Source organism: Spinacia oleracea, chromosome 3, assembly GCF_020520425.1.
Source record: "Spinacia oleracea cultivar Varoflay chromosome 3, BTI_SOV_V1, whole genome shotgun sequence".
In the NCBI taxonomy this organism is placed as follows: domain Eukaryota; kingdom Viridiplantae; phylum Streptophyta; class Magnoliopsida; order Caryophyllales; family Amaranthaceae; genus Spinacia; species Spinacia oleracea.
In genome coordinates this window covers 87236876-87253244 of record NC_079489.1, presented here as the reverse complement: position 1 = coordinate 87253244, position 16369 = coordinate 87236876, and the positions used below count along the sequence as shown (strand labels likewise).

Below are 16369 nucleotides of genomic sequence, written 5' to 3'. Positions count from 1 at the left end.
ATCTATTAAATATATAATTATCTTCTTAATACTATACATTTGTGTATTGCTGTGTGGGAAGAATATGAAGATTATACGTATTCTGGAAGCTAGAAATTGGTTTGAAAACATCAAAGGAGCATGTGATATAAGCTGTATATTTATTACAGGATTGTTTTATAAAAAATGGCCTTTAGCGGCATTTATTCGACCCTTTACAGGCGAATCAAATAAATCCCGCTAGATGTTCTCCCGACATTGGATCTAGCGGCACATAGGTAAAAGCCGCTAAAGGTTTTAGTGGCATTTTTAAATGCCGCTTAAGCACAAAAAATATGCCGCTAAAACCCTATTTTGTTGTAGAATTTAGACCAATTACATTCAAATTAATGGTGCGCAGACCATATTTTCTATCCTATTTGGGCCATACTAGTCACTTCATAACCTGCAAAACAGTACATATACAATATATACCATTCACCCATTCATTATCATGAATGGCCCACATAGCTGGTTAGTAAAACACATTATGCATCACGTAAACATTTGTAGCAATTAATCAAGGGCACCAATAATCTACCAATTATTCAGTCCTTATTAATTCTAATCAAGTTGTTTTAACCTTAAGGATTTGTAGACCTAATCAAGAGTTTATGACTAAAAGCGCTCCCACTTAAACCAATAAATTCATATGCTTTACTAATTTTAAACATAAAAATGTATTTCAAGTCTAACCGGAAACATACAAATTTAATTAAAATTTAAAGCCCATAAAAATTTATAATTGAATCCAAAAAAATTTAATTTGATTTCAGTCGAATTTTAAATTAATTCATGATTTTAATTTTAGTAAAATAATTAGAATAAATAAAATTTATTATAATTACAATATTCAAAATTAAAATCCAAGAAAATAATTTAAATTATTAATTTTAAAATTAATTAAAATTACGTAAACTGAAAATTTCAAATTAAACATTCAAAACGATCTAATCGCAACGCAAACACCCTACGCATCGCACGCCCATGGGCCACACGCACACAGCCATCGCTGGCCATGTGCGCGCAGCCCATGCGCTCGTCGCATAGCTGCTGGATCTTCCATCGCAAGCCATCGCACAAGTGATGCTCGCTGCGCGCGCGCCAGCGCTCGACGCACGCGAGCCATCGCTCGCTGTGCGCGAGCAATTGCTTGCTGCGCGCGATCAGCGCTGGGCGCAGCGCTCGTGGCACGCGAGCTTGCGCTCGCTGCGCGCGAGGCAGTGCGCTTTGTGGCGCAGCTCGCTTGCTGCCCACACGCGACTGCCATGCCTTGCCTTCGCCCATGCCCATTCATCCATAGCTCGTGGCCCACGACACAAGGCAGAGCTGCTGCCTTGTGCTCGTGCACCATGCCCCTGCTCATTGCATTCGTGCCGCACGGGCGACGAGCTCCCTTGCTCGTCGTCGCATGCCCGCACTATTCAACACCCCTTAAGGGTAACACGAAGCGTCCATTGCTTTGTGCGTGCAAGTTATATGAACGAATCGCACAAAAATTTAAAATTTATATTCAAAATTAATGACAAATTAATAAATAATATTAATTTCATAATTTTAGGGCGAAAAATCGAAAATTTATTATTCAATTGATTTCCGATTATTATGGATTCAAGCCTAGGTCATAAAAATTTAATATTTAACATAAATTTACAATTTTTATGGTGGTTTTTAATCATAGGTTTCTAATTAAATTATAATTAATTATGAAAATCAAATTAATTCTAAATTATTCTAATTTTCAACAAATTAATCATAATTACAAATTAGATTGCATAATTAACAAGGCTAGGCATTCAAACTTGTTAAACATATACAGTAGGTCAATCAAAAATTCAAGATTTATCAACAAGAATCGCAAATATTTAATTTAACATCTTAAATTTACGAAATTTTGCATTCGAAAAACTAAAACCTTCGAAAAGTCATAGTTAGGCTTCGAATTTGAGAATTCTGGGTTCGGCAGAAAAAAACTTTTTTTGTCAAAATTTTAGAATGCCTTTTACATGCGGAATTGACACAAAAATCACTCGATTTGGATGAGTAACGAAGAAACTGCCGAAAAACTGCGTACGTATAATTAAATAAACGCAATTTGCAATTAATTAACAATTACGAAAATTAATCACCCCTTTTAATTCTTGCAAATTTGTAATATTTAACCATGTTCATGCAATTTAGATTATGAAAATAATAAGAGGCTCGTGATACCCTTGTTAGGTTATGATACATATGACAATTCATAAATCATGCGGAAAAACCATTTAGCCAGGAATACATATTATTTACACATAATCATATAGCATAGTTTAGATGCATACTCTTTGTTGCGTGCCTTCCCTAGCTGCGCCCGAACCGAACAAGAACAAGTCTTTAGGACTCCAAGTGTCGTCCCTCCGTAGATAGTCCACAGCACGTCCGGATCCGCCTTAAGATTGACCAACTAGAATCGCCCTTAAGGTACTAAAGATTTTCGGCACTTATAGTAAAGGAATGTGTCTGAATTTTCTCTCAAAAACTCACTTTGAATACTTGAATAATCTATGAAAATATGTGACCCTAGGCACCTATTTATAGAGTTATGGAAAGGGTTTTGGAATCCTATTAGGATACTAATTTATTTAATTATAACCCTACTAGGACTCTAATTAAATAATCATTATCTAATAGTTTTAGGATTTAATCACACTTCGAATCCCGATTGCTTCAGGATTCCCGCACAAGCATTGCACGAGCACCGTACACCCGCGCAAGCCTTGCGGCCCACGCTAGGCGCACAGCGCTCGGCCCACTGTTGTGCTCTTGTGCGCGCGCCCAAGGCCTTGGCTGGGCCTGGCCTTGCGCTGGGCCTGGTCGAGGCTTGGCGTGCGATGGTGCGCGTTGGCTCGCTGGGCGACGGCCTGGCTTCGTGCTGGGCCTTCATCTAGCGGGCCTCGTCCGATGCTAATTCGTACGATACGCTTCCGATTAAATTCCCGATTCCGGAATTCATTTCCGATACGAACAATATTTAATATTTCCGATTCCGGAATCAATTTCCGTTTCGAACAAATATTTAATATTTCCGTTTCCGGAATTATTTTCCGATTCCGATAATATTTCCGATTCTGACAATATTTCCGTTTCCGGCAATATTTCCGATTCTGGCAATATTTCCATTTCCGATAATATTTTCCGATACGTACCATGTTTCGGTTTCCGGCAACATCTACGACTTGGATAATATTTATATTTCCGATACGATCCATATTTCCGTTTCCGGCAATATCATCGTTTCCGGAGTATTCATTTCTTGCCTGTGACAATCTCAGCTCCCACTGAAACCAAGATCCGTCGATTCCGAATATCCATAGATGGAGTATTTAATGCCATTAAATACTTGATCCGTTTACGTACTATTTGTGTGACCCTACGGGTTCAGTCAAGAGTAAGCTGTGGATTAATATCATTAATTCCACTTGAACTGAAGCGGCCTCTAGCTAGGCATTCAGCTCACTTGATCTCACTGAATTATTAACTTGTTAATTAATACTGAACCGCATTTATTAGACTTAACATAGAATGCATACTTGGACCAAGGGCATTATTTCCTTCACCCGCGACTCTCTCGATCTCTTTCGCCTCTCATCCTTTATCCACCTCAGCCACCACCGTCATTCTGTCCTCCGTTCCATTCCGCTTTATTCTCCCATCTCCGACGGCTGTTGCGACGAGGCGAATCACCGACGCCACCAAACAAAAATAAACATAAGCAGTCAAGGTTGTTTCCCCAAGATTGATTAATTAGCCATCATGACTTGAAGCGGGTAGAAAATAACAATTCTATGGAGTTTTTACTATCTTTTTTTAGACGTATTACCATAAATTACTTACCATAGAGATTGAACAAAAATAAGTGGATGATTAGGAACACCAAAGTACACAAATGATCACAGCCACCACCTGCTAGAAAAATCAAAAAAATCAAACAAAAACCTAATTTGTAAAATCAACAAAATTAATTAAAAAGCTGAAAAATAATAAACCTAAAACTATTGATGAAGAATGGAGGAGAGATGAAAGAGTTACGCTATCTTATTTCGGCTATTCCGCCATAGAAGCTTCGACATCGAAGCTCCGCCATCGCCTCTGTCAAGCCTTGCACCGCCGTCAAGCTTATGGAGGAGAGATGAAAGAGTGAAGCTTATGCACCGCCGTCAAGCCTTGCGCCGCCGTCAAGCCTATGGAGAGGCTCCGCCGTCAAGCTTATGGAGAGGAGAGAGAGGGGCAGTGTTCAGGAGAGAGAGGGGGGCAATGTTTAGGAGAGAGAGAGGGGGAAATGAATTAGGGTTTGGGAAAATGAAAAGAAAATGAGTATATATTGCTGATGTCAGTAATTTACGTGGCAGCTTAAGTGACAACAAGGCGGTCTTTCTCGTAAGACCGTCTTTTACAAAAGTTTGTAAACAATTTCTCTCTCATTCTTCCCCTTCTTCCACCTCATTTTCCATTTACAAACTTTTATATAAGGCGGTCTTACATAAAAGACCGCCTTGATGTCATATAAGTTGAACAATTAAATTAATTAGTTAAGCACTGAAACTAATTAGTTAAGCATAATCAAAGTGGTCTTTCCGGTAAGGCGGTCTTACACAAAAGCTGCCGTTTTCCATTAACTTGACATACTCCTTACCCTAACCCTTACTTTTTCTCTACAACCCTAACCCAATGTCATCACTTTCTTTCACCTACTTTTTACATATACTCCATCAAAAAAAACCCAACAAAATAACTCATATAGCAGGCAACAATTTTTTAATTGAGTTACAATATTATACATATTAAAAAATTATTAATTATAATAATTGGATACTGTCATTATATATAATAAATATATATTAATAACATAAGTGAATTGTGCAAAATGGTATTGAAATATGGCTGACAAATTACAAACACCCACTAGTTTGCTAAACAGTGTACTTATGTGGCAATGGGTTAGTAAAAGAGAAGTAAAAAGGTTGGATACTCCTCATTATTTTGCTGAAGAGAAAACTTGACATTTGGTCAAGTATGTGACCCGGCTCAATAAATAAACAAACTTGACACACAATAACAATCAACATTGTGGCATTTTTGCTCTGTCAACACCTACTTGACTGGGGGCTTCAGTCAAGGATGCAGGTGCTCTTAGTAAAGGAATGAAGATAGATTAGTGGAATAGTTGGAACAGTGATGTAGACATGTGGGAATGTCAAATGCCCCACTACTTCGGTAACAATCCAAAATACTACGGAGTATGTATCATTAGAGAACCGTCAATTGAATTGGCGGTTCATTGCCCAAACTGCCAATTTAATTAACGGTTTACGTATGTTCACCGCTAATTGAATTAGCGGTTTTGTAGCAATTTTTTTTTAAAAAAAAAGTCAGTATCTAATGTGACGTGGACGATAGATTAAGAATTTATGTAAAATGTAATGCATTTTTGGAATTTTGATATCTTTTAACATTATCTACGGAAATTGCCCTATTCTCTTACTTTTCATGCATTTTTTTTACGCTAATGTCTTGAATATTTCGCTTCCGCTACATCTCATACCTTTATACACAACAAGAAATTCTTCTTGTGCCCTAAGCTCTAGCCTTTTTTATTAAAGATCATGACTGCCCTAACCGCATGAGTGTGACTTTCCTAACCGCATTAGTTGGTGAACATTGTTTAGTGTACGAATTTAACCTTTCAAATACAAACCACATCAATCACTAGATCAAGTTTAGAACAAGGTTTATTCAAAAAAGCATGTAAAAACTGATATGAAATTACAATAAACAATCATATAATCTGATGATCAACATGATCTTTTGCCATGGCCATCAACTAGACAATGCTCCATTACAATCCAACGCCTTCTTTCTATAACAAACTCAGCTGCTTAAGTCACACATTCACACCTTCATGACTATTTTATTAGGTTCACAGAAATATAACAACCTTCACAAATAGAAGGCTCTTAATTTTACAAAGCGCAGACCAAAACTTAACCCCGTCTTACAGTTAAACTCATATACCCCTATTACCAATTACACAAGTTTATTTACAAACCCTTATTTTGAAGAGATCCCGAGTTGGACTAGACTCAAATGACATAACTTTCCTGAACTTGATCAAACAACCTTAACAAACTATTACCTTTTTTAATCTCAAGATGAAACTCACTCTTAAAACTGGTACTAAAATTTTCAAACATGCTCCTCATTCTTGAATACAAATTTACTCATTCAGACTTAAATTTTCCATGCCTGCACCTCTTTTACAGTCTTCTCGTACTCATCTTCCTCTTCCTCTTCCTCCTCTTCTTCTTCTTCTCCCTCTTCCTCATGGGAAGCCTCTTCCTTCTCGTCACCATCTTCTTCTGCACCCCAACCAAAGGGTCCAACAGAACGCGAGACAGAAGGTGGCTTCTTCGCGTCCTCAACGATCTTCATAATTTCCTCCGCACTTTGGAGAGAGAATGTTGGATTTTCCCTCCGATAATATGCGACTTGATGTGCTTCTGTGAGCTCCCTCGGCAAGTTCTTTAGAAACCAGGGATGGGCTTTAATATCTTTGATGGAGATCCTCTACAAAACGTAAATACACAAGCAGCAGTGTCAGAGAAAAAAAATTCCTTGCACAAAATTAGAAGTTTTCAGCAAGCACAATGATTTTTAAGAAGATAATGGACTCTGACAAACCAACCATTTTCAGCAAACAAGCACACTTGATTCTACGACATTCAAATAAAACAAAATGCAGATGAAATTCCATGTCCAAAGCATCATTAGGAGGGATATTTCGTAGACTGAAGGGCTGGAAAAACTAAGATGTTAAATTGAAGATGACCTGAAGGGAAGGGATAAAGGAGACATGAAATATTTATTCATGTTAGCGAACCCTACACTCTAGGGATTACTTAACCACAATCACCAGAAGGTTGTACCGTCGATCATTACACTACCCATTTGCTGTTTGCACATCATCATATACCACATTTAGAGCATGGCTAAATCACGTAGGGGCAAAGCTGAAACTCCAGTTCTTATTATTGAATTTTTTTTTTCCCTTTGGGGATATTTGATCCTACTTTATTAAGTACAGTGCACTTGGCGATCATATACTGCATTTAGGAACTTACGTACGGTAGGCATCCAACTCGTAACAATGCCAAATTCAAATGTACTCTTAAACTAAATTTCTTGCTTTTCTCATACCTATTTAAGTACGGTCAAGGTAAGTTTTGTAGGAGTGTATCCATGAAATCCACCATGTGTCTGTCAAAGACAAAAATAAAACAGAACAGACACCAGATATGCAGTATTCACTAATTTAAAATGATGACATTCCCATATGAAGTGTCCCCCTTCTCTGTTATTACCCTCCCAAGAAACACACTAACCAATAACCAAACAGTAGAGGTCTACATAAAAGAAGCGATACCATTACAAGTTTACAACTCAGAATGGGTATTTGGTTCTTGTTTTCATCTTTTATCAATAGAAGATCAACATAATTACAAAACTAGACCCCAAATATTTAGAAACAAGAGCAGGCTCAGGACTTACACAAATGCATTGACTTTCAGGTACTTCTACTTCATCCCCAGTGTAAAGTCTAGTAAATTGTTGCACCATAGTTTCAATGAGAAAAGGATCGATCATCTTCAAGGCACCATGGAGGCATTGGCTTATTTGATGTGAACAACTTGTGAAAACAACCCATTATAACTCATTAGATGAGTCTTATTTTTCCATAAAATTTCCCCCAATATCCTTGACTATAAAATCCGTGTTCTGCTTATGCTGTTCACAATCCTAGTCATCCCTCCTCCTTCCTCTACCCAAATTCTCAAATCCAGTATTTGAAGTTACAGAATACAGTTCACCACTGTATTCCTATCTCTCCAACAACTTTTTATCTTACTCTAGTGAACTAAAATAAATAACCTCCCTTCGCTCCATGATATAGGTCAAAGAATTGAAGATAGATGGCCACATGAAATGTCAACATACAAGCACCAAATAACACTTGCTCCACCTTTGCGTTCTACCTATAATTACTCAATGCGTTAAGGTTAATGTAATAACTAGATCTGAAACTTTAATTAAAATTATGAAAGTTTTAGTTTTAATTTTTTGAAGTATCAACTTTGCTAGTTACAAAGTGGTGGCTTTACTTTTTGGATTTGAGCATGCAACTCTCCTAGTCTCATCTTTGGGGCTCAGTGACTTGTAGCAAACGTAAGCTTTGGAAGCCTGCAGCTACTGCAGCTACTGTTGCTACTGGAGAGTGATCCCTAGCTCCCCTTGCGGGAAAGAGAGGTCTTAGACAGGGAGACTCTTAAATGCTTAACATTTCTTTGTCATGCTTAAATGAGAAGATTTGGATGAATAATTGTTGGATTTTCATTTAATTTTTTTATAAAAATCAATTTTACGTAGGAATATCGCCATTGTTACATATACTTTAACGATGAACCGGTCAGAGTGGCTTAGTTCGACTGGGTCGGATTTCGGACTTTCGGAGTCGGACCCGTAGTCCGAGTTTGGGTTCGATTGTATAGTCCAACCCATTGGCATCCCACAATATTTGCACAAATATCTTTTAGGTTCAATTCACATTTTCACATGCCTTCTCTCATACTCCATGTTCTCTCAAAGTCCTTTTGCAGCCACTTAGATTTAAAAAGATTTTTTTTTTTTGGGCAGAGTGATGGAGGATGCTATTGCAAATGACGATAGGTATAGAGGTGGAAAATGGGTCATGCATGTTGGATTTGGTTCACGTCACTCTTTGGTTAATGAGTCATTTAATTCAGTTTTTATTCAGGTAAAGTCGTATTCAGATCTATTGCTAATTTTCTTATTTTATATGAACTCAAGTTATTCTAGTGACAATTATTGCCAATTTTTATATTAAGTCAATACTGTTTCGGGTCTGTATGAAGTCATGTTATTTCGGACACATTCCAAGTCTGGATAGGGTGGGGGTAATCGGGTGCAGGTCAATATAAAGATGCATGGTCATACCTCCTCCCCCCACTAATAATTGCATCATTAACCTCCAATATAAATCCAGCCACTCCTATATTTTAAGGGCCCTATCAAGTCTTTTTTCAATCGCCAAAATCACCAAACAGAACACCAAGGTATATAAAAATAATCAGTTGGCCAACAAACTCTACCATCAGCTCCAACATTCTAATTTTACTTCCCATTACCCTATCCTCAATCAGAAAAAATATATACAAAAAGTTGATAAAGAAAGCATGGGCAATAAGACATTATTTTAAAATTAAGATTGATTCTAGTTGTTCGCTTTCAAATACCTGCTCTAACACTTCATCTGAATCACACAACAATGACTTATTCCCCCTTTAGTTTCATAAAACATCGTTAAAATCAACAAAGACAACCCAGGGAATAAAATAAATGGACAGTTGCAGCCCAAACTACTCCATAACAAATATACTTTCTCCATTCTCTTTCAGTTGCAATGTTTTGACTTTTAGACTATTCATATATTCTCCTTAGAGCGGCTTGGATGGTTTCATACATAAACTAAAACGTATTCACGTGAGATCTTGTTAGATTTATCTCGATTTATATTTTCACAATATCAACTTTTTATAACCTTTACTTAACACAATAGAGATATTTATGGTCAAATATTTGCATTAGCAAGCATAAAAGTCAAAACAGTCAAAACGTTGCAACTAAAAGAGAACGAAAGAAGTGTGTTTTTTAAGAAAATACTTTCCCCGTTCTTACTTACATGACACAATTGGGTGACACTATTTATACAAGCTCCTTTGACTTCATTTTGTGATTTATACTTAAGAAAAAACATAGTCGTTTGGGGTCTTAATGTCTTATTAGATTCGTCTCAATAAATATTTTTTAAATATTATTTTTTTATAATTTTTTCTTATCCATAATTGAAAATATTAGTATTTGAAATCGTGCATTAGCTGCCTAAATAATTGTCATTTAAAAAAGAACGGAGGAAGTATAAGATAGATTTCAGATGTATTTTAATCATTCTCCTAACGCTTCATCTAAACCACACAACATAGCGAATTCACCTACTCCCTGCTTTTCCATTTACATGCAATCTTTCGCATGTCATTTCATTTCATTTCTAGCCTTAACAATTTCAAAATTCTTGGCTATGGTCTACGATAAAAAGATAAGGGAGCCTCGTTTGCTAAATATTACAGCGGCAGTTCCTAATAAGGAATTTCAAGGCTCCTTACAGATCCCTTCCCTCGAGCCAACTTCATAAAAATAGTGTCTCGTGCACCCTCCTCCAAACTATGATAACACTTCCCTCTCCTCCAAGATCACTATAATCCTTGCCTCTGCCTATCATTTCCTTCTTTTCTTGCTCTTTAGGACTTCCCATCACCATAGATGGTTCAAGAATCATCTTGCTAGCTTTTTGAGTTTTCAACCTTATCCTTGAAGTCATTAGCTACATTATCATCAATTGATTTTATTACAACCTCCCCCTCCACCTACCATCACCTTTGAACTGGCTGCAAATTGAAGTAATTTATTATAACCTCCCTCCTCCAACTATCATCAACTTTGAACTGGCTGTAAATCGAAGTAATTTACAATCTTTTAATCTAACAATCTCATCCTCTTATTCCTTGCCCTTAAACAGAAGAGGCTGAACCAAGACCTAGTCTGTCTCTCTTTGACTTCACCCCTCGGATGAGCCAAATTCTTACCATGCTATTCAGCAGCTGTAGTAACATAATCACAGCTTTATACTAAAAAAAACGTACCCAAGCATCAATTCTATCTTCTTTGGCAAAAAAACCTTTTTACCTATAGAAAGGGTTAACTAATCAAATCAATCTTTAATAAACCACTTCCAACCAATCTCATCACCTTTATCCATTTGTATTACATTACACCATTTAAACAATGTCTGTGAAATTTTGAAATTGTTTACCGTTTCAAAACAAGTTCGGAAATGGTGAGACACATTTTGAGGTTTAAATAAAGAGGAAATTTAGAAATGTTTAATGTTTTAAACAAGTTCTGAAAGTCCCGGTATGGGGAGAACCGGGGAAACATTTCAAGATTTAAATAAAGAGGAAATTTGGAAATGTTTAATGTTTTAAACAAGTTCTGGAAATCCAGAAATGGGGAGAAGCATTTCAAGATTTAAATAAAAGAGAGACCCTACATGGTAAACCCCCATTTTCGCAATGATCCAAAATCCTTATTTAAAGAGAGAGAAATCATGTTGTCTATTACTAGTTCATAATTCTTAATTCTTCGCTAATGAAGCACCCCTACCTGTTGTTTACCATGAATCAGCTAGTATGTGTTACCACTTAGCATTTTGTTTTTCAGCACATACAAAAACCAGTGCGATGCTTCTTTCCAAAACACGTAGTGCTAACTGAATCAAAATCACGAGGGTGCTGAGGGACACAGGGTAATCATGAAAATTAAAACTCTTTTACGATCAATCTTTAAATGACTACGGATATCTCGTGATTAAACAATGAATAAAAAGGATAAAGGCACACCAATGCGGTTGGGATTTCCTTGAGGGAGGTCTAATTGAAGTGAGTGTTGTCACGCATCGTCTCCCGCACCCAATCACAGGCAGCAGCCTTTGGGGCGTTGGGCATCACTAGGAAAAATGGTGCACCACTGCATGAAGCAATGTGTTAGTCGTTGAGGCATCACAAACATCACATATTGCTGCTCCCGCATTTCCTTAAAGAGGTTTATTTGCCATAAGCCATAAATTTCCAGTGAACACCCACATTGTAGTAACATAATAATGGGTTGTTTGGTGGATAAAATGAAGTCCGTTGGGGATGAAACTTGAGGTCCCACCTATTTTGGCCCAATGAAGATGATGGTCAGGTTGGATTTCCCATATCAGTCCCAGAAAGGCTTGTATTAGAGAAGGCAGCCCAGGTTGGGCCTGGGTTTACCATGGATGTTCTTTGAAGGTTCTAGATGAGAGAAATCTAGAACACTCTTGTATATTTGTGTATGTATCTAGAAGAGTCTAGGTACGTCCTTGTATGAAAGGTTCCCTAAGAAGTGGGGACATTCTAGAGAATGGTAGGATATTCATGTAAAGTTTTAGACTTAGGGGATCGTAGCCTATAGATAGGCACCAAGGCTCATTTGTACATTTAAAGTTTGAGAGTTTAATACAACAAAGCATCTCGAAAAGCACTTGTGTTCTCTTCCAACTCTACCTACTTCCTTCACTAAGAATGTAGCAGGTGCGTTAAGTGAGTGACCAGACATATAAGTGACACACTGCTCGTGTGTTCACTAATCTAAGACCAAGAGCGTCATAATCGTGGTAGCTAGGCACCAAGAGTGTATGGCTAAGGGTTGATATCTCTGGCACAAAGGAGTCGTGCTACGAGGTAAACTTAGGCACAAGGTTGTTGGGGAAGCCTGACGCGAGGCTTATCGAGTGGCACATAGTGCGTGCATGACTAGCCTTACACAAACGAGTTAGCACATGACAACACGTTTAATAAAAAGTATTAAAAATTGTGGAAAAAAAATTGTGCGCCTCATCAAAATAGTTTCCCCTGGACTATAAAATGCATTACCCATGTAAACCAAAGTTTGTATTCGTCTCTTCGGATCAACTATCAACATTTAAAGTTATATCACAAGTTAAGTGCTACTTCCTCCGTTCTTTTTAAATTGACACAATTATTTAGGCACGTTTGCCGATGCATGATTTCAAACACTAATATCTTCAATTATGGATAAGAAAAAATTATAAAAAGTTGATGTTTAAAAAATATTTATTGAGACGAATCTAATAAGACCCCATAAAACTATGTTTTTTCTTAAGTATAAATCACAAAATGAAGTCAAAAGAGCTTGATTGAATACTGTCTATAACCCAATTGTGTCATGTAAATAAGAACAGAGAAAGTATTTTTTATTGAATCTCAGGCGCAATCTCAATTCAATGAATAGAGTTCATAATTTATCAAACCAAAGACTATAACAATAATCGAAAATTGTATAACACTCAACTAGATAATGCTAAATTACACACGGCAATCTTCACATTAGACAAAGAATTTCTGCTACAATATAAGCTATTTAAGATGGAAGTATTAAATATCACAAAGCATCTAAAAGATGTTGACAAATCTGGTTGGAGATATTAAGGTTAAGTAATAACATTTACGAAAATGATTAAAACATGCCATAAAAGTAATGGAAACATCTATTTTAGTTGACATAACATACCCTAGACGGATTGGCAACAAATATACGAGCAAGAAGCTGTTTGCAGTCTTGTGAAACATGAACATAATCTGGAATCTTATATTGAACTGCCATTATTCTCTGCAAAGTACAAGAATTAAAAATATAATTATTCAAAAAACACACAATCTCATGTCACCCCATGATGATATAACAGAGTTAAAAATTACATTAATGGTCTTCCTGAAATTTTTTGGATCTTCCTGATCTTCAAAAGGATAAGCTCCAACCAACATGACATAAAGTGTAACGCCACATGACCACACATCAGCCATCTGAAAGGAAAGATAGTTTATGTGAAATTAAAAAGCATGATGCGTGCTAACGTGAAGATTCACAATTTGGGGAAAACATAAATAATTCATATAATTTACTCGTACAAGAGAGACAAAAGGATGAAAAACCATCTAGTTTTTACGCTGAGATTTTTGCAATACAACCATATCATGAAGCTATAGTGAATAACAATAATTATTTCATAAAACACTGGCTAAAAAGAAGTGCGGCGAATCGGCGATAGATAAAAGCATGAAGAAGAAAATATGATTACGCAGAGCACAACATAAAAGGTTATTTGCAACGGCCTCAGTATTCTTCACGGATGACCTTAAGTAAGAGAGCTCTTTCCTTTGTTTCGATAGCAAAAGTTCCCCATGATTTTGTGCTAACTGTCTTTTCTAACTGAGCTATATAATTTGGTTCAAATAAAAACATGCAAAAGCAAACATATTCTAAATTGAATACCCATGTAACGGCAATAATATACATAAATGCACGGCTTACTTTGCCATCATATTCACGGCGTGAGAGAACCTCTGGAGCAATGTATGCGGGAGTTCCAACAGTCGACTTGGGTCTTGAATGTAAAAGTGATGACTGTCATTTAGAAGAAACATGTGAAGTTAGATATATAAAGATTACTGTGAAACTATTAACCAAGGCACGACAAACTGAACTTAAACAACGTCCAATTTCATTTGTTCAAACAAGGACATGCAGAAGCAAACATGTTTCACCTTTGAGTATCCAAAATCACAGATTTTCAAGCGAGGTGCAGGGCTTCCATCCAAAAGGGTATTCTCCAGCTTCAAGTCTCTATGACATATTTGCTGGAACAAAATTCATATAATCATAAAATCATTAACTCTATTTCTGGTATAGCACTCAGTAAACATTGTTCTATGTCACCCACGAAAAGTGCACATAAACCTCTCGCAGCGTACAACATTTACACAACCCAAAAGCAACAAAAATCATTACCATCGTATGACAATAGCTGACACCTGATATAAGTTGTTGGAAGAAATATCTAGCCTGAAAATGCAACAAAACTCATTAACCAGGAAAGCAATTTGGTAATTTTGAATAACATTTATAAGTTCAAAAGACGAGCATCATGAATAACCTCGTCCTCGCTGAACCTTCCAGCGTTGCAGATTCGTTCAAAAAGCTCACCTCCTGCAGCATATTCCATGACTATAGCAAGATGTGTAGGGGTCAATATAACCTACAATAAGCACATGGAACATCACCTGAATTCCGTTTCGTCAAAAGTTTCAGCAAACATTCATTATCAACGCAAACATTCATTATGAAGCTCTTCAATTAGACTATTGGTCTCTCCGGATTTAGTTATCAGACTTATCACAATGCTAGTTCAAATTACACTATCAATGCAATGATTACTTCAGGACCGACAGAGTACATTAGATACTTTTAAGCTAACCTCTTTAAACCGAATAATATTGGGATGCCGAAGCGATCTGTGATTTATGATCTCTCTTGCAACATTCTCATCAATCTGCACCCAAAACACACAGTGAATAAACAGTTACAAAATCATCAAAACAAATTGTCAAAATTCTAACGATAAGAATACCATACCCTAGGACCACGCTCGATGTATTTCATGGCGACAAGCTCTTTGGTTTCCTTATCCCTCATAAGACGAGCAACACCAAAGTTTCCAGATCCTATGTCCTTCACTAACTCATATTTCTCCATTTTCGCTACTCAGACACTTCAATTTACTCAAAACAAAAATAAAATCAACAAAATAAAAAAAAAAAACCTCAATTAAGTATTTTGTTATAATCGGAATCAATTAGAAAGGCTTCAATTTCATATTCGAGTACCAAAACGAAAAAAAAAAAAAAAAAAAAAAAAAAAAAAAAAAAAAACCTTCCCTAAAAAGTGAAGAAATCAAGAAATGAGAAATCGAGGAATTATAGAGCAGAAAAAGGTGAGAAATCAGAAGAATTAACGGTTGAATTAAGCATAATTGAGAGCTGATAGGGGAGAGAGAAAGAGGGAAAAACAGATTAAAGATTCCTTTTGTATTCTAAATGATAAAAGGAAATAGGGTGGTTTGTTTCTGTAGCTGGAACAAGGGAACTTTCGTCTGTGAAAAGGAAGGAATGTTTTACACATCCCACCTTTTTTACGGAGTACTCCTTCTTTGGTTCGTTCATTGTGTCATTCACATGTACAGTACAAGAGATATTCACGATTTCAGGTGGTGCGAAGTACGGAGTAAGGACTATTGACTAACTACAATTAAGTCCGTGTGATGTACAGATCAATAAAATAAAATTACAGAGGCAATGCATGATTTGTTATTTTTTTATGGTAATTAGATACCATGTTGTATAATACTACACTTAAAAGACGAGATTTGAGCTCGTCCTAAATAGCCTTCGTTAATGAGATTAGCGAGTCTGAAAAGAGTTTGTGCACTGTGTTAATTGGCTCCACAATCATACAACCCGAAACTATTTGTGAAGATATAAATAAATACGCCTGCAACGACCAATGAACAGAGGTAATCAACACATAAAATAATTTCCAAAACACTAAAAACAGTGATAACTAATCTCCATCATCTTCACAACCTCTTGAACCTTTGATAACGTCCCAACAAAAAAGCTAAATTAACCAAACAACCATCTTATTAATTCTTGTCCAAAAACAATAAAATCAACAATGCATGAACAATATAGGTCTAGTACAACATGAAGTAAAATCACAACCTTCTTCCGTTGAGTCGGGG

The 16369-nt window shown here is 36.5% G+C and overlaps 1 protein-coding gene across 2 annotated transcripts; it reads right to left on the bottom strand.

The window, feature by feature from the left end:
- Positions 1-5893: 5893 nt before the first annotated feature.
- Positions 5894-15769, bottom strand: LOC110800254 (serine/threonine-protein kinase SRK2A). 2 transcript variants are annotated; one of them, XM_022005557.2, is made up of 9 exons: positions 15205-15769; positions 15047-15121; positions 14726-14827; positions 14581-14634; positions 14337-14429; positions 14104-14196; positions 13491-13595; positions 13303-13401; positions 5894-6621 (listed from the first exon to the last, which is right to left on the bottom strand). In XM_022005557.2, the coding sequence occupies exons 1-9, from the start codon at positions 15322-15324 to the stop codon at positions 6286-6288; spliced, it is 1077 nt and encodes a 358-aa protein (XP_021861249.2). In that variant the 5' UTR covers positions 15325-15769; the 3' UTR covers positions 5894-6285. The 2 variants fall into 2 exon arrangements, with proteins under 2 accessions (XP_021861249.2, XP_056696534.1); XM_056840556.1 differs by lacking the exon at positions 15205-15769 and having other exon boundaries at positions 14726-14852; positions 15047-15096.
- Positions 15770-16369: the final 600 nt, after the last annotated feature.

Coding starts and splice junctions, on each gene's coding strand:
- LOC110800254 (XM_022005557.2), bottom strand. CDS start 15,324: ATGGAGAAATATGAGTTAGTGAAGGACATAGGATCTGGAAACTTTGGT. Junction 15,122..15,204: donor ACATCGAGCGTGGTCCTAGG/GTATGGTATTCT, acceptor TTTTGGGTGCAG/ATTGATGAGAATGTTGCAAG. Junction 6,622..13,302: donor TTGTTGCCAATCCGTCTAGG/GTATGTTATGTC, acceptor TACGTTTTGTAG/AGGATCTCCATCAAAGATAT.